The sequence below is a fragment of the Oryctolagus cuniculus genome, chromosome 1, assembly GCF_051225735.1.
Source record: "Oryctolagus cuniculus isolate XC-2025 breed Fujian yellow rabbit chromosome 1, ASM5122573v1, whole genome shotgun sequence".
In the NCBI taxonomy this organism is placed as follows: Eukaryota; Metazoa; Chordata; class Mammalia; order Lagomorpha; family Leporidae; genus Oryctolagus; species Oryctolagus cuniculus.
The window spans coordinates 94,712,132-94,733,424 of NC_142867.1; the positions used below are offsets into that span (position 1 = coordinate 94,712,132).

A 21,293-nucleotide genomic window follows, 5' to 3' on the forward strand; every position below is an offset into this window, starting at 1 on the left:
CCGTGTAGCTCAAAGTAGATCCTCCAATTAGTCCATCAAAGTATACTTTTTCAATTCTTATCATATTTACAATTGCATATTCATATTTGTGATTATTTGCATATATTATTTTTTGCTGGATTATAATCTCAATGAGGGCAGGAACTATTCCATTTTTTTTAAAGCAAACTCCTCTTCCTATAGCCTAGCAGAGGGCCTGGCAATAGAAGGTGATTAATAAGTTGCCTCAAATGAATGGTTGAGTTGAAGAGTGAGTGGACTCTTACCATGTACCAGGCATTGTGCAATAGAAGTGTTGCTTATGGACAACAGACCTGTTTTAGAACTGTCATTGGTAATGATCCTTTACAAGTGAGCATGGACAGGTACACAGTGCATACTAGAGGTATTTCTGTGGGGACAAGGGGACATTTGTTTGCTAAGGCATGGAAGAGGGTCCTACTGGAGGAATATGTAAGCAAAGGGGAAAGATGAAGAACAAGTTTTATTCCCCACTCTGTAAACTGAGCTGTAGGAGTTAGGTGCTTTTCTGATTGTAGGGTTCACTTCATGATTGTTCCTAGGGCCTGCCCATCAACAGGACAAGCCCCTCCCATCTTTGTCTTAGGTATGTCAGAACACACACGTCTGGGTGGTAGAAACAAGCAGCCTATCTGTGCACAGAGAGGGCAGGTGGCATTCTCTTTTTTTCTAGATGAGTCCAGTGTGAGGTCCCAGCCATGGAGATCATGACCCCGGGCCTCCACTGCCAAGCACCTCAGGCTTCCTATTGCTCAGTCCCTGGTGTGCCGAGCTTGTGAGAATGTCTTGTTCCTGAAACAACCACACCAAACACTAACATAAAATAATTGACAAATCCTCTTTATTAAATAATGGGCAAATAATCCACATAGACACAATCACTCGTCTGTCACACATGAGTACTTCCCCCGTCTCGTGGAAGCTCCCTCCATGTGATCAAGTGCAAGCTAAGCAGCAGCCTGTTTGAACACCCGTAACGATGTGCAAAGTCCAGTTAGATACACAGTTCATGCTCGAGATTCCCATCACAGCATATGCAGGAGAAAATGAGCCACTTCAACTCACAAAGTCCTAAGTGTTGAACAATTAGGTTCATTTAAAACATTCATGTGTGCCTTCTATACACCCCTCCTAACACTGAAACCAGCTGTTGCTCTTCAAAACATGTGTCACTTTCTTTGCATTTGGGTCAAACTCCGACTGTGAAGATCCACTGAAGAAATAGAAAAACCCTGCAAGGGTGTACAAAGGAAATAGTGAGTTTTATTTTTTTTTTTCAAATAAAGAAATCTGGCAACATACAAAGCTCAGAAAAATAGGTAACTAAAATTAAAAACAAAATGTTTATAGAGTTTTACATTGTGCTAAGGGACAATGCTTAGCATTTTGTAAGTTTTTTTCATTTATTTATATAACTACATTGTGAACTAAGTATATCTAGTTCCATTATAGAGATGAGCAAATTGAGATTTAGACAGATTCAGATACTTGCCCAAAGTTTCTCAACAAAAAAGGACAGAGACATCACTCTATCTCAGCACTACCTCACAGCAAAGGCAGGGTTATTAGGTTATTCTACTTCCAGTCAAAAAAAATTCTATGCTTGAAAACTATCATCTGTTAATTCCTTTCTCCCTAATTTCCCCCCTCCTCCTCCTCTTCTTTCTCCAGTGTAACCTGAGGCGCACTTCTGGCCCTGGAGAAGCACAACTGCCATTTAATAAATCAAGAGAAGTTTGAGTTGTTCTGCAAACACAGTGCCCGGTGCTCTTTCAGTAAAGATCACCACCTCCCATCACCTATCCTTGAGTAGAGGGCAAAATTATTGTTAAAACTTTAGGCAAGCACTGACTACTCAAGACAGACAGACAATCTTCTTGGGAATTCATAGTAGCGACAGAACGGGATAGAGGAGAAAGCCAGGCAGCCAGTACTAACCCTGGCCACACCACTGGATGGGATTTTTATGCTAACACAGTAATCTGAAAGGTCACCAGATGTGAGGGAGGGATACTTGAGTACTTTGGTTTTATACACGGGTATAAAATAGACATATTAATTATCTTGATGATGCAAAACAACTTATTATATGAAGTACCCATATAATTGGTACAAAAATAGATGAACTGAGATTTTGGGTAAGGAACTAGTGACATGATAGAATTTTTCAAGTGACCCATTTCCAACAAAATAAATATCATCTTACCAAATGCTTCAAAAACAGCATCGATCTTTGGATTAATTCCTGGAAAGTCTTCTGCTATATGTCTGGGAAAGCCTGGCTCCAGGGACTGTCTCTTCTCATCAAACCTGTACCAAGTGCAAGAAACACAGCTCAGCAGTACACAGAGGCCACCACGACCAAAATTCGTAAATCACAGTTAGATTCAGAGTGGGATTCTAGTAAATTTTCCAAGTACTGCAAATAAGTGTCAAGCATATTCAGCACTACAGAAATATGTTATTTTATTTGTATGGCATCCTTGGCTATTTAAAAACCTTTTCTCCATTAGGAACAGGGGTAACATCTTGAGGTGGCAGGATCAATTAATCAATTCTGTTTTTAAAACTAATTTTTTTTTTGAAAGCAAAGCTACAGAGAGGAGGAGACAGAGGGAGAGGAAGGAGGAGGGAGAGGGAGAGGGAAAGAGAGAGAATCTTCCCTCTGCTCGTTCACTCCCTAGATGGTCGCAACAGCCAGAACTAAGCCAGGAGCCAGGAGCCAGGAGCTTTGCTCAGGTCTCCCACATGGATAGCAGGGACCTAAACAGGCCATTAGCAGGGAGCTGGATTGAAGTGGAGCAGCTGGGACAAGAAACAGAGCCTATATATTATGACAGAATTATAGGTGGCGGCTTTTCCTGTTATGCCAGAAGTGCCAGCCCCTAATTAATTAACTCTTAAGCCTGACCAGGAAGAGTGTTAATCATCTTTCTGTCACAAAGGCATGAAGGTGTGAAAGCAACATACAGAAAGTGAATTGAATCATTCATCTGAAACACATTTTCAAGTTCTCTACCATAATTATCCCATCTATACCTCCCCTCCACAACTCACACAAATTTCTATGGCAACCTCCTAGGAAAAGGGATTGGAAAGAGAAGCAAAGCACAATAACTGTGTTTTGACCCATTGACCGATGGTCTACCCTGATATCTCAAAGCCTGGGCAGATGGCCTAGGAATCAGCCTGCCTGTCAATCCTGAATCATGTCCATAAAATTGAACATCTATTGTTTATCCCCTTTTAAATGGGCAGAGGTAATGAAAGAGTGACAGTAATGGGAATCTTTGAAAGTCCCATATAGCAATGTTAGGAAGACCAAACGCCATGAGATAATGAGCAGAGCTAGGAGAACTTGCATGAGACAGTGGGAAAGAAATACTAAAGTGTGACCTGGATTCTTGCAGTGTCTACCTTCAGAGGAAGAAAAGCTCAGTTGGGCTTGAAGTTCATTAAGAAAGATTTCATAGGACTTGAGCCAGGACTTGAAGGATGGGCAGGGTTTGAGCAGGTGGATGGGAAGAAGGGGGATCCAGGCAGGTGAGGCAACAATGCAGAAGGAAGAGCCAACCTGCATATGGGCCCCAGATCAGGAGAACTCATCAGGGAATGCCTGTTGTAATTAGCTGCAGTCTTTCACACTAAACTTCCCCACGGTTATCTCAAGCCCCACCTTTCCTACTGAGAGGCCAGAGGGGTAAGAGTAGAGGGTTTATTAGGTAAGGAACATAGTTTTCCTAATTAACTCCATACAAAGTCATTCCTATTGTATCTCACCTCCAGTATTTGTCTTCCACAAAGAAGTATGTTTTCTTCCTTTCCTTATCAGAAATGGCAGCATCAATTTTTCTTATGGTTGAAGGGAAACCCAGGGTGTGGATGCTTCTTGGGTAACCAGCTTGTACCTCATTTCCTCTAATGGCCCAGAACTGAGTTCCTGTATAAAAAATAATCTAGAGTCATATTGAATTTATAGCAATTAAAATTTAGCCTTTTGGCTTCAGAAATATATTTTTGGCACCTTTAATTTTTGGTAAAGAGAAAGCCCACGTTTTTGATTTACTTACCAGCTCATAGTGTGTAGGTAACAAAAGTTTGCAGATTGAATGAATTAACAAAGATCAAATGAGATTATTTAAAACTCCGGGCAGAGGTGGGTGTTTAGCACAGCAGTTAAAAAGTCACTTGGGAGGCTTGCATCCTATATCAGAGCGTGTGGGTTTGTGTCTCAGCTCCACTCTGGATTCTAGCTTCCTGCTATTGTGCACCCCGCTAGGTAGTATGTGATGGCTCAAATACTGGCGCCTGTGCCACCCGTGTGGGATACCCAGATATGTTCCCTGCTCCTGGCTTCAGCCTGACCTGGCCCCAGGTGTTGTGGGCATGTGGGGAGGCAACCAGTGGATGGAGCTGTCTTTCTCTTTGTCTCTCTGTCTTTTAAATAAGTATAAAATTAATATAGAATTTTCAAAATTAATAAAATTCTGGACAATGTATAGTCCTGTGGGGTTCTTCCCATATGTAAAATATGAATAAAACAATTAAGCCTGGCCTGGTTATCTTTTCACTATCTTTGTTTACAAAGGTAACTGAAATTTGACTTACTGGTTAAAAGCAAAGTCCTGTTCAATTTTCTTGCTAGAGGGTTTATTTCAGCAAAATGAAGAGATTTACATGATAATCACCTTTAAAAATGAAAACAGTATCCCTGCTAATAACTTCATATGCAGCATCCACTGCTGAAGGAAGAGATGGCCAGAATGAAGAGATCAAATGAAACTCAGGTTCGAGAATCCTGAGGGACTTGCGCCAGAAATACCTGAAATATGTACAAAAAAGGTGTGGGTTGAAAAACTCCTCCACTTTTAGTACATTTTCTTCACTGTCCCACTTCACCCATCTTCAACTTCCTCATCTTTCAGGCTGCATGACAACAGACATTGCACTTCAGAAAATATCGTTCCTTTCCTTCAGATGCCACAGTGGACCTCTTGTCTTAGAGTTCCAAAGTAATGTCTTCAGTGGAGGAAAGTTATCCTACCGTGCAAATTAATCCACCCATTGTAAGCTGCTTGCAATGCACAGAAACCATGCCATCATTTATATTTTCCAAAAAGATGTACATGCATGTGATGTGTTAGACAAATATTCCTAGGACAGTTTTGGAAAGCTATTTAAGATGCCTTGATGGTAGATGCATATAGGGATAATGGGAACCAAAATTGCTAACTTTTTTCCTATTTGTATAGTTTGAACGTTTATCATATAAACATTTATTCAGAAGCCAGTAAATTAATTGATTACCTATTACACTTGTCCTGGTGTAATTTTTAAGAGGTAAAGATACAATTCTGATTCTAAAGCTCTGCTTGTGTCTTTTGAACAGTAACCATGACTTAGGACATTTGGTGACAACCACGAGACCACAAGAATAAAAGCAAATCATCCTGAATCTTCAAAAATGAACATGACCATTTTAGGAAAATGTAGAAGGGCAGTAGCAGATCTGAATGACTTCAAGCTCAGAGGACATGTTTTTGTTTTAAATGCTTAATAATATCTGTCGAGTTTCCAAGCACTGTACATCAAAACAGACATGAAAAATATAATTTTCTGGTCTGACCTGTCTTTAAAGAACAGAATTTCTCCCCTCAGAGTGCTGATTGCATCGAAGGACAGATCTGGATCACACATGACTGGGGTCCCAGATCCTGGAGGGACAGGTTCCATAGGCACTCCAGAGTTATCAGGAGAGGCAGGGGCCGGTCCTAAAGAAGACAGGTTCAGGTGTGCAAATATTAAGAGATATGTGCCACATATGTCAATTTATAAACTTTTTTTAACTTTCTCAAGGTGTTTCTGAGCTAAATCACAAAAGATTCATGTATCATTTTAAAGTTCCCTGAAGACCAACTTTGCAAAGCCACAATGCCCAATTTTTGCAGCATCACCCACCATAGAGGGATTGGATGCCATCCACATCATCTTGAGAAAGGCGGAACCGGGCCAGGTCTGTGAAGGCGTTGTAGACTGGGTACATCAGCGCTTCAGGGTTGGCCGAGTGAAACAGACCCAGGGAGTGGCCAAGCTCATGAGCAGCAACAAGGAATAAATTGGTTCCTATTTAAGAAATTATAAGTAATAATTTATTATGTCTTAAACACATATACATTACATAGATCAGTATGCATTGTGTTTGTTGATGTCCTGGTACCACACAGGGCTTTTTTTATGTGTCTTATTTGTTGATTTATTGAGCAATTGGTTGATTACACAGTTAATGGGAAGCCAATTATATTCATGACTCAGCTTGAAATCTATGCTTGAGATAAAGTATCCAGTTACATCCAACTGCATCTCTCTCTAATCTGAGGAACTCTACTCCAAGAGAACTGACTCCCTTTTCTTGTACTTAAGAAGGAAATGAACCCACTTGTTTATTAATAATTTTTTTTGTTTTTCAATGAAAATCTAAACAATGTTTCAATGTACTAACATTTGCCAGTTGTAGTCTCAGTGAAGAATTACAGTATGTTCATTTCAGTTCTGAAATCAGTAAACAATCACATTCTGGTTATTTTCCATTGGAATATTACCTGCATAATTTTCCAGCCTCATCATCAATATTACATACATATTGAATCTAAAAAGATGACTAATGATAGATGTCATTGGATTTACAAAATTGATTGGTTACATACATGCCCATTCATGCCTAATATTGGTCACAAAAGATATTTTGTAAATATAAAAACACTGGCTATATTCAGTTTCCTTCAAATATATATTGAAAAACCCATACTGCTGAAATTTGACACCATTGGGAATTATGATTGATATAACAAATAAATCTACTTTACTTTTGGAAGCATTGCTTATGTTATTTGTGATCCTTGGAACATTCTCATTTGAGATTTTTAGAAGGGTCCCTTTGCAAGGAGCTGTTAAATCAATCAAGCCAACAATTTTAACCAGCAGTAAACCCACATTTGTACTTCCTCCAGAGATGGTGTTGACCTTTTCACTGCAAATCACGATTAAACCTCAAGAAGTAGTATTACTTGATTCAGGAAATTTTTGAGAATTTTGGAAATCATTCCCCAAAGTACACAGTGATGAACTGAAAAATATTCTTCTACATTAACAATTTGGACATTGTACTTGGAGGTCATTCCTTTCCTACAGAACAAGTCAACAAAATTTATTCTTAACCTATGGGTGATAAAATATTGTATTAGCCAGAAAATACAAGGGAATCTCAGTTTCTTTAATTCAATTCTGATTTCTGTTTTAAAAAGTTAAGTAGAGGGAGAAATTGTATAAGCAATATCCAGGGCACACTTTAGTGAATACACAATGCAAACACTACCCCTTTGTATCTGCATATGATATCAGATCCTTTATAATTATGGTCCTTAGATCACACAAGATCCACCATCATTAAAGCAATACTTACTGAAGTTTCTTCTGTTGTGTATACCAAGACAGAGGATAAACTTTTTAGACTTATAAAAATATTTTATGATGATTAAAACAAAAAATATATTATCCTGATTCCTGACTCATTGAAAAACCCAGAACATTGTATTTTTTAAACATTTTTGGTTATTAAGAACTTTCTAAATTTAAAAGGAGATTAACATCAGAATCATTCTGAGAGATAAATGACTAACCTGTTGTATCCTTTGTCCATTGTTCATCATCATCAAAGTGGGCATCTCCATTAATTCCTGGCCCAGGTGCATAAGCATGAGCCAAAACATTTCCAGGTCCATCAAAAGGAATAAAATCTCCATGTTCTAATAGAAAAACAAATTTTTATTGGAAATACAGGTAGTTAAGATTTCTTGAGACTTTCGCAATAAAGCAATGCTAAATAAATGAATGAATTTCAAGTGTTGTTTTTTGTTTGTTTGTTTGTTTGTTGTTTTGCTTTTACCTCGGACTCCAAAAGAGATCATTATGTCAGCCTCTCCTTCATACTTCCTGGAGAACGTGAGTGGAGTCACCTCCTCCCAGACCTTCAGAGCTTTCTCAATGGCAGCATCAACAGCATCTCTTGGCAGATCCGGTGTGTAATTCACAATCCTGCAGGAGAAAAATTGAAGGTACCATTTGCACCTGCCATTGTAATGCCCAAAGTTTCAGGATTATGTGAAAACCTCTTTGGACCCATTACCTGTAAGTTAGGTGAGTTTTTGTCCACTTTGGGGTGCCAGGGAAGGTACTGAAGTGACCAACATCAGGAACGCCACACCTGGGCTTGCGTATCACCTCCAGGGTGTTGGAGTCCAGCTTGCCTGTCACCTCCAAGCCAAGGAACTTCTGCATTTCTTGGATTTTTTTAACAACAGGACTACTGTCCTTTCTTTTAACAAACTGTTTCACATCTTTTTCAAGGTTGTAGTAGTTTTCCAGATATTGCTAATGAGATAGGTACAGCCTTTAGATCATTGTTAAGATTCTTAGCTATTGCTTATTCATAGTAAATTTTTTGCACTTTCTCAGTTTTCTTAATTTATTTCAAGTATTTCTCTAGTTTGCTGAAATAATTAATGACTTAAACATTTCATTTAATTCTTCAGTTACAATCTCTCCCTCACCTTCACTTTAGCTTTGTGACTAAATATCTCTCCTAGTAGTATGTTACCAAAGCTGGAAAAGTAAAGCAAAAAATTGAGATATTTATCCTGTGTACTTAAAGGAGAAAAACAAACAAACAAACCTCTTTGGACATAATTGTATATTTCAAGTAAAAATGTTTAAATTTTCTCAATTTTCTACTTTGTATTTTTTTGCAAGGACCTTGCTAAGAACAAGTTAGACAAATTCCTTGGTCTAAACATGACCGTAGCACTATAAATATGTAAATAAAATTACACTGGACTAACATACCTAAAGAAGTTCCAAAGCAAGAAATAGCTCCTAGATTCTTTGATTTGTTATTCATGGGCCTCAAGTCCCAGTACTGCTTCTGCAGTGAAGTTTTTTTTAATATGAAAAGACATTTAATATTGTTGGACTTTCACATACAAGACCAGGCAACACTTTATAATTCTCTGTCCTTGAAATATTCTTGTACAGTAAGCTCAACACTTTTTGTGTGTTTGTTTTAAGACACACAGAATAGTTTGACCTTAAGGTGAGATGGCTTCCCACTTGGCCCTGTCCATGGTTGCGATGGCTATTTCCATGAATTACCTGAAGAAGGTCCATGTTGGTGGTGTCTGCATCCCTTGAGGCTCCATCCAGTGGATAGGCTGAGCAAAGCGCCACGCACAGCAGTAGCAGGGTTGGAAGAGTTTTCATTTCCATTGGCTTTACTCAGCTCTATGCTGTCTTGATGCCTTGCTCTCGGTCTATCTCCGTCTACATCTACTCTCCAGAGCTCAACTTTTATAGGGTAGGAATGTTTGTTTAGATCATCTGCAGCTTGACTCATTGCCTTCATCCATACGACACCAGGACCATTTCCAAAGATTTTTAAACTCAAAGTAGGATGATACAATCTACTTTAGTAATTTCTCTCAACCTTCCCAATTTTGTAAGGCAACACAGTGATTAATCTCCAGGAAATGCTTCCTGTGTTGGCAAAAGAGAAAACTGGGGCTTTTTTTTTTTTTTTACCTCTGGAAAATTTGACTAGAATTTACTAGAAAACTTATGTTCATGTGTTTGGGAGAAGAAGGTTGACCTGGTAAAAAGTCAGAATTGTGCAGAACTTTTAAGAGTGGCTTTATTTTAGGAAGAACATGTTTAAGAATTAAATGCAGGAAAATATAAGCAAATGAAAAACTGCACTGAATAGCTAGAGCCTGCATTATTATACTCTAAAATACAGGAAATGGTATCTAAAGAAAATTTGGAAGGAGAGTTCGTTTTCTAAGTCTGTGATCTGATATATTTATTAGTGATTTCTGTGGGATTTGTTAGTCCTTGAGGAGGAACGTCTCATGGACAGAACAGATCGAGGGTCTGTAGAAAGGAGAAATCGTGTGTTCTTGGTTGCTTAATATTTTGTTGATAGACTCCAAATATCTTCTCCATAAGTACTTGTGGGATTGAAATGAAGCACATTGCTCCCTAGAAGGAAAGTCTCCTTTATCTCCTACACCTCTTTTACTCTCTTTCAATTATTTCCCCACTTCCTTAAGTCCAAATTAGTACCTGCTTTGACGTTGCGGGGAAAAGCTTTCTTAAGCACTTTTCTCATGCTCTTCATTTTCCCCTTCCTTTCCTTTCCTTCTTCTTCCCTTTCTTTGTTGAGTGTAGCTCACATCATTGGCTGAGAGTGAATGTGTGTAGGGAAGATGGTTAACATTCTCAGAGCATACGATTTTGTCAGACTTTTTAACGCATACCACCTGCCACCACGTGTCTGCCCTCCCCTTCCCAGATCACCATGCTCTGATTGATCTTTCCTTCTTTGCTTGCTTGTTTGATTATTTGTTGGCTAGAAGGCAGAGCACTATGAATGTGAGAATTAAGTAAAATGATAAATAAAAATGGTAGGCCCTTGGGTGCTTAATAAACCTAAATTTTGCTCCTCTTTCTTTGCATCTCTTTTGTGTTTCCCTTTTGGAGTTATTTCTTGTTTATTTCTTAATGAACACTGTAGTGATTTCATCCAGTATGTATAAAAGATGAAGCAGGACTCCTTAGTGGTAAGAAGAGTCCTATAATGGGAGGTACCTAGTAGATGCCTGATGGCCACTTGGCAGGTGGCTAAACACCAAAGGTAAGCACCTGTTTTAATGAATTTTCTCCAGTACAGTAACTTATAAAACATGTAAAATTTAGATGAAATCTTGACAGATATCATGGTTATTTTCCCTATTATTCAAATATAATTAGCAGAGTTGACTATGTTGTTCTTGAGATAAATATAAAAACTTGTGGAGTAGAACTTTGTTCTCTTTTAAAACAGTTTCAGAGACTTTCATGAGACATCTTTGCTAAATCTCAAGAGACATCATTGCTTATTCCTCAATGGTACCTTGTACCTGCCTCTGATACTGTATTTTCCCTCAGAACTGTACTCTAAGAGTCTACTTATTTTTCTACCCTATTTTACTATAAATTACTCAAGGGGACAGATCAGAAATCATTTAATTCTGTATTCCTACTACTTAGCATAGAAATTGGCATACAGTAGGTACCTTAAACTTGCTTAGAGAAGTAATTAATACATTAAATTATGAATGAAAGTTTCTAGCTCTTCACAAAATCAAACAGGTAAATTAAAACTCAGAAAATTCAGAAATCATGCACATGGGCAAAGATTCAATCTATTGTTTCTAGTTTTTCTAATAAAAATAATAAATTGAAGGCACATACTTAAAATGGTCATTCCTATGCCTTCAGAATACCCAAACTAGAATTGTAGAACCAAGGGGTTTTCTGACCGTGTAAGAGATAGTTAACTGCATTTTGCTGATTAAATTTTAAAAGACAATGCCTTAATGAAAAGGAATAGGTAACTCAAAGAGCAAGTGGGTAGAAGAAAGGGAAGAATGTAAGGAGGGATGGAGATAAGGAAGACAATAATACACATGTAGAGGGGAATATGAAATATTTATGAAAAATGGGCACAAAAATGAAAATTACTTTTCATGAAACAATCACTTGTTATATAGCTACATATATGCATGGGTGAGATATGGCTGGTTTTATATATCTGATTTTCCAGGGATCAGAAGCCTAAAATTAAGTTTCTGTTCAATCTGGTCCAAACTTACAATCAAATGCTGGCAGCTAGTCTAGGTAACATTCTACATGACAACTTCCCACATTTGTTTTCCTGTTTATTAAGCTTCTCCATGAGTAATAAGACATGATAATGTACAATTCTTACTCCATCCAGCTGATAGAATCACTCTTTAAGCAATTTTTCAAGTGTCTGATTCTTAAATGCTTCAGAATGTCCAAACTAAGAATGTAGATTTGGGGGTTGGCACTGTGGAATAGTGGGCTAAGCGTCCACTTGCAGCACCAGCATCCCATATGAGCACTGGTTCTAGTTCTGGTGCTCCTCTTCCTATCCAGCTCTCTCCTATGGCCTTGCAAAATGGCAGAAGATGATCCAAGCCCTTGGGCCCCTGCACCCCTGTAGGAGACCTGGAAGAAGCTCCTGGCTCCTGGCTCCTGGCTCCTGGCTCTGGATCAGCTCAGCTCCAGCCATTGTGGCCATTTGGGGAGTGAACCAACAGATGGAAGACCTGTAGAGTTGGAAATAAAATTTAAAAAGAGAAATTTAGAAAAATAAGTGACAAACTTAGCTATTTCAAAATAAAGAAGGAAGGGAGAAAAAAAAAGAATGATAGAAGGTTATAAGAAATTGCACAGGAATTAAACAGAAGGTGTTTACTTTGGAAAACCACAGATAAAGCAATGGATGAGGTGAGCTTTTGATAATTTTGACACAGAGGAAAATGCAAGGACAGAATGAAAAACTGAAAAGTTGAGAAAGTTAGGGTCTATATGGAAAATGCTAAAGAGTTACTTTTAAAAAAAAGTTTTATTTGTTTATTTTTATTTATTTGAACCACAATGATAAGGGGAAGGCAGGGAGACATATATAGATCTTCCATCCCCTAGTTCACTCCACAAATCCCCACAATAGCCAGGGCTAGGCCAGGAAGAAGCCAGGAGCCCAGAACTTCATTCAGGTCTCTCACATGAGTGGCAGTGACTTAACTATTTGAATCATCTTCTGCTGATGCCCGAACCACACATTAGCAGGAAGGTGGATCAGAAGTAGAGCAGTTACTCAAATCTAGGCACTCTGGGATGGAATGCAGTGTTCCAAGTGGCATCTTAACCACTGTACCAAACACCTGTCCCAAAGGCTTACTTTTTTATCAGAGTAAAAATTGTGCATGGATTAATAATGAAATAGAGTTGTGAGCAGATAGGTTAGAACCTGATTGTGGATGACTATTAATCTGCAGCTAAAATGTTCAGCGTTCATTCTACATTGGTGGAATGTCATGTTTCTATAGAACATAATAAATAAAGTATTAAATGATTATTATAGAAAATAAAGAATACAGGAGGGGAGAACTTCCACTTTGACTATGACCTTGTCTAAATAAGATCGGAGTTGGCGAACTCAAGAGGCAGCTGGCAGCTCATGACAAGAGCCTTGGGTGATTACTGACATCATAAATATGAGTGTCAATTTGTTAAGTCAACAACAGGAGTCACTGTGCACTTACTCCCCATGTAGGATCTCTATCCTTAATGTGTTGTACTATGAGAATTAACAGTATTACTAGTACTCAAACAGTACTTTACACTTTGTGTTTCTGTGTAGGTGCAAACTGTTGAAATCTTTACTTAGTATTATCTAAATTGATCTTCTGTATGTAAAGATAATTGAAAAGGAATCTTGATGTGAATGGGATGGGAGAGGGAGCAGAGATGTGATGGTTGCAGGTGGGAGGGAGGTTATGGGGGGAAAAAGCCGCTATAATCCAAATGTTGTACTTTGGAAATTTATATTTATTAAATAAAAGTTAAAAAAGAAAATAAAGAATACACAAAAAGAAAGAAGAAAATAAATCATTTACAATCATGTTACAAGAAAAATATCAATATGATTAACTATGCACTGTCTTCTAACCTATTCTATTTATATATTAGGTTCTATATCATGCTGATCATGGAAATTTATACCCTTATTCTTTTTTCCAAAATTGTCAATCACATTAGTCAGAAAGAAACCCTTGTTTATAATAAAGGCAATCTATTCTATCTGAAAGATAGGGTAAAACCATTGCTTACAGGTTTTTCACTAATTTTTTCATCTTTGAAGTCAGACCACAAGGGCTAATTTGTATGCCTATTTGCCACTTTCAAAAACTTTCAAACATTCTAATAGGAAGGTGAACTAGAAAAGAAAAGAGGATTAGAGACAGGTAAATCTGCACACAGATAAGCTGTCTTATTTTCATTTATACAAGAATAAGGATTCAGGTCACTCAACACGAGTGATAAGAATGTTGAAACTCATCATTCAAATTCCTTGGCCATGAGAATGGCTTTTATGTGGTTCCGGGCAATTGATTAGTTGAGTAAAGAGGAGCATTTTGTAATATTCTTAGCAAATTTTAGTTGTGCAAAGCGGAATAACATAAATTCTAATTTTCAGCAGTACTCCAAAAGACAGTGTATTTCGTCTGATTATAGGGTAAAAAATGTTGCTTCAGAAACACATTTTCTCACATGAGGATTAAAACAGAAGCAGAAGGAAAACAAATGTAGAAACAGGACGGAGCAACCTCAACTTCAGCTGCAAAACTCACATGACAAGCCATCTTTGATTCATAAAGCTGTCAAACTGAGTAAAGACAGCTCCAGTAAGCTTTCTATACCCTGATGTTCATATGCTGGAATTGTCCCTATTTACTCAGTTGGCATTGTGTCTTTATGAAATTTTTTCCCCAAGGGTGGTTTATGAATGAAACTTACTGATTCTAACATGTCTCTGTGTGTCTTTTGTTAATACGTCCTGTGGAAGATATCTTGGGTGGGTGTGAAATGAAACTCTAGGGTCACAATTTTCATCTCTCGTTTAGAATGAACATCCGTTCAGTAGAGACACACTTTCAAAGTTTTCTTGTTGCTAGAAAAATACTTTCTGGCTCCTGTGAAGAACAAAATGTCTTTCAGCTGATTGGTGTTTCCTGAGGCTTCATGACGAACGCGGACAAATTTCTGAAAATATTTTCTAATATATTTTCACCATTCCTATACAAAATGGAAAAACTCATTCTAAAACAAGCAACCTTATTTGTGTTCCTTTAACCTTTTTCCTCCTTTCATTCTTTGTGTTCTTGTGCAAGTTTGGGACAGGCTGTTTCAGTGAACACAGGAAGTTTCTGTTTTTGACTGAAAACTTTCCCACTTAGTGCTCTGGGTCAGACAAATGACAACACCAGCAGTGTGCCTCAGTGAGGTGGATAAGAATGTAAAGAAAGCCCAATGGGCTGTTTTCAGTGCTATTACAATCATTCAAGGGAGCTATCAAGGCGGAATGGAGGACGGCACGTAAAGAGAAAGGAGAAAGGGAAGAGTTGGTACAGTCATAATCAGCACAAGCAGGATGAAACAAGTGTGACAGGGGCCTGAGTCCTGCGCAGTTGGAAGAATTGAAATCATCGAGTCTGCAGTCAGGGTTGGGTTCCTTTCTTGTGACTTGGCAGAGCTTTGCCTGCTATGGAAATAAACAAAGGCTATTCAAACGAGAAAAAACAAAGGCTGCTTATTCAGAGCCCGTCATAGCAAAGGAGTCAACCGTTGTCACTGAAGCTCTGGCAGAAAGTCAAAGGCAAGCAGAGAAGTGGGAACACTCTACAGTGGGGAAAAATGTGAGGCTCCAGGGATGCCCCAGCCGGAGGCTGTTGGCAGAGGAACCATAGGCAAGTGGACTCAATGTGGGGCATCCCTGGGATTGGTCTGAGGTGCATATTTTGTTTTCTCCACTTGGTCCTAAGTTGGAAACAGGAACAAAAATTAAAAACACAATCAGTTTTAATCAAATCCCGGTCATTTGGAGCCAGTTGTGACAGAAGTTATTGTATAGCTCCCTGGATTGTCATTAGAGATAACGAAAGTGTTAACTTGTAAGCCCGACTTTCAGCAGACTAGCTTCCTGGGCTAATGTTGTTTTAATAGATAAGGACTGGTTTCCTGTAAGATTGCTGCAGATCTTGAGTCAAAGTTCAGCTTTTATATAACGTTGGCCATCTTCCATCAATACATTCAGTCTCACTGGAAATGCCTCTTCACTTCATGGCTTAGGTACCTCTGTAATGGATAAAGTCTTGGGTTTTCCCCTTGCTTGGATAACATCTATTTTTCTCCCTGCTAACCACATAGTTTTTGTTTAAACTTCATAATGTATAAGTGCTATATTTTAGTGGTTGTATTTCTTCATATTTTTCTCAAATACTGTAACCAGAAGTGCTCATTGCCCTGACAAATGTGTGGTGATGGTTCCAGGGCACCGTGTCGCCACTGCTCTGAGAGACCTCATCCTCTTTTGAGTCATGACTTTCTTCATGCTGACACATCCTCTGGATGGGTCACATTATGTAAGAAAGACAAAATGAAAGTTGGTGTCAGGCCAGCTCTCTGCTGTGGCCCGGGAAGGCAGTGGAGGATGGTCCAAGTGCTTGGGCCCTGCACCCCATGGGAGACCAGGAGAAGCACCTGGCTCCTGGCTCCTGCCATCGGATCAGCGCGGTGCGCCGGCCACAGCGCACCGGCCACGGCAGCCATTGGAGGGTGAACCAACGGCAAAGGAAGACCTTTCTCTCTGTCTCTCTCTCTCACTGTCCACTCTGTCTGTCAAAAAAAGAAAGAAAGAAAGAAAGAAAGAAAGAAAGAAAGAAAGAAAGAAAGAAAGAAAGAAAGAAAGAAAGAAAGTTGGTGTCGTAGTAACAGCTAACATCGGGATGGATGTACACCAAAGCAGACCTAAGTCACACAAGGCACAGAGCTGGAGCTGCTGGGCGAGCCCATTCTCCACTCAAGTCGCACGGCAGCAAGAGAGGAGCCAGGCTCCCAGGCTTTCATTTTTGTATAGTTTTAGGTAATTACTGATGCTGAATTCTCAGAGTGTATAATGTGTTAAAAACATGTATGTGTACATACACCCAAATAATATATAATATAATATGTAATCATATATAATACATAAGAGGGGAGAAAAATCACCCTGTATTATCTACTTTGTGCCCAATATGTCACAAACATTATCTATAATCTTTCAACATGTGGTAAAGAAGAGAAACTCCATTTCACAGATGAGGAAATTGAAGTTCAGGAAAAGTTAAAATGTTTGTTCAAATCCACAGAGACAGAGAATAACAGAGACAGTGCAAACAATGACCAATCAAAACCAGAATGAACAAAAATAAGGCTTTGTAGTAACTTTACAAAACCAGAATGAACAAAAATAAGGCTTTGTAGTAACTTTACATGAATCACAGTTCCTGCGTCTTATCTGTTTATAATATCCTCATAGCCTGGACTTCCCCCTCCCCACAAGTTCTATATGAGTCTTCACGTTCTTAAAACCTGCACCCTGCATGTTTCCCTGAACCCAGCATCAGTCTGACAGTTGGTGATCAGGCTCTTGGGCACCCTTCTTCCCCTGATCTTCTGATTTCCCAGTCTCTCCTGCCTGTCATCCTCCACTCAGCTGCCCAGATGTGACACTGTCAGGACACAAGTCTAGGAGCAGTCACTAAATGTCCCTGAGACTAGAAAACACGGAGCCTCCCTAACTCGCAGAAGCTCCTCCTATTCCAAATCCTATAAACACGTGCTGACACTTGCTGGCCACGAAGCCCTAAGCACTCGGGAACAAAATCCAACTCTAGGGAACAGAGTATACGCCCTCAGTCCAGTACTTAAGGGGACTGCTACACAGTGCACAATCCTTCTTTATTTTCAAAAGCCATAATTTATTAAATTAAAAGATGGGAACATGCTGTTCAAAGTCATGAACTTACAGTGTAAGTGGAAAAACATCTCCTCAAGCCTAATTTATGTACATAATCTCCCTTAAGGTATTTTTATGGTAACTCCACTGCTCCAAGAGATACCAATGATGAGCAGAACTTTTGATATTGATAGTTAATTAATAATTTTATTTTGTTCCTAACAATTGAGCCAAAAAGTATCAGATCCTACTTCTTGTAAGTTAAAAGACTATCAGCCAGGGGCCGGTGCTGTGGCCACAGGGGGTTAATGCCTTGGCCTGAAGCGCCAGCATCCCATATAGGCGCCAGTTCTATCTAGTCCTGGCTGCTCCACTTCTGATCCTGCTCTCTGCTATAGCGTGGGAAAGCAGTAGAATATGGCTCAAGTCCTTGGGCCCCTGCACCCATGGGGAGACCCAGAAGAAGCTCCTGGCTCCTGGCTTCAGATCGGCACAGCTCTGGCTGTTGCGGCTAATTGGGGAGTGAACCAGCGGATGGAATACCTCTCTCTCTGCATAACTCTGACTTTCAAATAAATAATAAATAAATCTTTTTTTTTTTAAGAAAAAGACTATCAGCCAAATGAATCAAGTGGTTAGTAGAAAAAGCATGCATTTTGGGCTTAAACCACCCTCAAAATCCTAATCTCTATGTTTTAGCTCTATGACACCAAACAAAATACCTATGTTCTCTACGTCCATAAACTTCTAGAAGCATGATAAGTATTGTTAATTATAACAATTAAATACCTATAATGATGGCAAAAACTAGATGACAGAATTTTGAACTTTAGATGGTCCTTATTAGTTGGGAACAAAAGAAAAATAGGAAAAACAGAAGAGGAATTCTTCTTACCTGCCCCACTATTTGGTGTAGTCATTGGGGTATAAATGTACCTGCTGAGGAGGCCAGCAGCAAAACCGGGGAATTCTGGGTCAAGAGGAAGTTTGAATAGGAAGAAAGCAAGCTTCAGTAGTGTGTATGCTAAGTGCCAGAAGCTTCACCTTTTTGGCTCAATTGTTAAGTACAAAATAAAGTTATTAATTAACTATCAATATCAAAAGTTCTGCTCATCCTCTGTGTCTTTTGGAGCAGTGGAGTTACCATGAAAATATCTTAAGGGAGATTATGTACATAAGATAGGCTTGAGAGATGTTTTTCCACTTACACTGTAAGGTCTGTGTTAATTCTCAGGCCAAATGTAAGAGGTAGATATTATCTCCCCTCACATTCAAAGAGGTCAACTAAATTGGCTACCATCACACAGTGAGTCACAGAGATTTTCTAACTCATCAGTATATAGACTTTGTAAAACAAATCACTACCCAGCACTCTGCCTTTCAGGATATTTGGAACAGGCCAAGAGCCAAGCCTCACCTTCACTTTCTGCAGTGTAGCAGGTGATATACTCTGAAGAGCCCTTCTACCATAAAACACCTGCAGCCTTAATAAATTTAGTTAATAAAACCTACTTTTCAATCCATTGCTGGGCTGGTAGGGAATAGGAGAAATTTCCAGACTTCTCCAGTTCCTTGAAGTGTGTGTGCACAGACACAGAATGAACTGAAACCAGATTAAGAACTAAGCAGCTAGGTAAGGACAAATGACGGAAAAGAAGAAATTCCCCAAGAGTAGCTACTTATATCAGAAGGAGCCTGGCATACAAAATCTTGATTCATCTTCAAGGTGGGAGAAATTGAGTCCAAGCCTCCTACCGCAAACCCTGGAAAGAGACAAAAGGGAGTCCTCGGTGAGAAAACTCCCTTGCTCCCTAACAGAAGAAATTATCTGTATTATTAAAGAAAAAGGAATGCCCCTGAGATTGCTGCTGCTTAAAATTTAACCCGAAACTCTGAGTTCACAATCAAAGCTTATCTAATGCACAAGGAAACAAAACTCCAAGAATGAAAGTCAATAGAAACAGCAAGTAACATATCTAGACTCACAAAGTCCTTGAATATTTAAATAATCCAGTCCAGACAATATCTATCCCCTATTCAAGATCACTTCTTTTTTTCTATTGAGTTTTTAAAAAATTTTTACTTATATAAGGTAAACAAATTTTGTGTATTTCTTTTTAACTTTTTATTTCTATAAAGTGAACAAATTTGATATATTTCATGTACACAAATTTAACAGCACAGTGATACTTCCCACCCTATCCTCTCTCCTGCCCATGCTCCCACCCTTCCTCCACCTTCCTTTCTTATTTTTTCTCTTAATTTTTACAATGACATCTTTTTAGTTTATTTTATAATGACAAGCTTAAGCCTGCACCAAATAAAGAAATCAATAAGTAGTAAGCAGAAAAAGCACTATTCCTCAAGAGTATAGATAAGGGTTATAAATAATAATCAAATCTCAAAATGTCAATTTTTCTCATATACATTAAATATTTTGTGCTCTGTATATTAGCTACCACAAATCAGGGAAAATATATATTTGTCATTTGGGGACTGGCTTATTTCACTAAGCATAACCAAATCAAGTATATCAAGTTGCATCCATTTTGTTGCAAAAGACATAATTTCAGTCTTTTTTATGGATGAGTAGTATTCCATAGTTATATATAGCACATTTTCTTTATCCAATCATCAGTTGATGGCCATCTGGGTTGATTCCATATCTTAACTATTTTGAAGGTCGCTTCTTAAGCTAGATGGTGAAAGGTCATCTCATACTTTTTATTTTCAGTTATCCTCCATATACAAAGCAGTCACCAACTTCTATTAATTCCTCCTTCCAGCTATTGTCACATTTCCACTCTGTGACTATAATTTAGCTTTTTAGTACTTCTTACATGAACTAATACAGTAATAAGTTATTCTCCCCTGCATATAGCCGTAAGTCCTTCTGAAATATCTAATCATATTTCCACCAAAAATATCTTCTAATATTCAATTTGGTCATTTCTCCCTATTGAAATCCCCTCAACACAGCCCTATCACTAGATAAAAGTCAAATGTGTGACACAAAAGTTTCCTCATGACTTCACATCTCATCTTCTGCTATTCCTTCCTTCATATCTTATGTTTTGATTTTTATAAAACTTTGTATTTAATGTATCTTTGAAGATGTTTCTTCTTCCATTTGGAATCTACATCTCAAATATTTACTACAGTAAGCAACTTAGGGTTCCCACATCCTTTTGCAGAGACTGAATGACTCTTCTGTCTTCAATGTGCTCTTACTAGTCTACCTGCCACATCACATGACAGTTTGTTGTTTACATATATTTCTTGTTTATATTCTTTCCATATTGTGTCTCTGCAGGCAGAGACTCTCAGTCTTATTTTTGTTTCCCAGAGTCTAGAGTCTAGTATATTATCAACAAGTATTTTGAGTGAATGATAAAAGCCCAAAAAGTAGACTTGGAAAATTCTATGTAACCCAGATGTGGCATATATTTTTCTTTATTTTATACAAGGACAGTGTCTCCACTGTATTATTATTGATAAGGAGATAGGCAGAATTAGCAAGCTAGATTTCAGTTCTGGAGGGTAAGGTCTTATCCACCAGGCAGTCCAAAAGATGGACAGGTGTGTTGTGTTCCCTGTTGCCTTATATCATAAAGTATAATTTTCAAAAGAGTAAATATGTATGACTACATGGATATAAAATGAATCTGTTAAAGACATTATTTAACCCACTAATTCATAAGGGAGTCAGCTCAGACAAGGATCTGAACAGATATAACAGTAAGGAATGCTGAAATAAATTTCTATTAATGTAAGTGGGGTAAAAAATGTAAGTGGGTTAATATAAGTCAATAAAATG

At 38.3% G+C, this 21,293-nt stretch overlaps 1 protein-coding gene across 1 annotated transcript; it reads right to left on the reverse strand.

Annotated features, from left to right (window-relative positions):
- Positions 1 to 846: 846 nt before the first annotated feature.
- Positions 847 to 9,384, reverse strand: MMP3 (matrix metallopeptidase 3). The gene is given in 10 exon segments (NM_001082280.1): positions 847 to 1,253; positions 2,228 to 2,331; positions 3,802 to 3,961; positions 4,710 to 4,843; positions 5,648 to 5,792; positions 5,980 to 6,144; positions 7,698 to 7,823; positions 7,964 to 8,112; positions 8,204 to 8,448; positions 9,226 to 9,384. Coding segments are annotated over 10 exon segments (1,437 nt in total). The 5' UTR covers positions 9,334 to 9,384; the 3' UTR covers positions 847 to 1,152.
- Between the last annotated feature and the right edge of the window lie 11,909 nt (positions 9,385 to 21,293).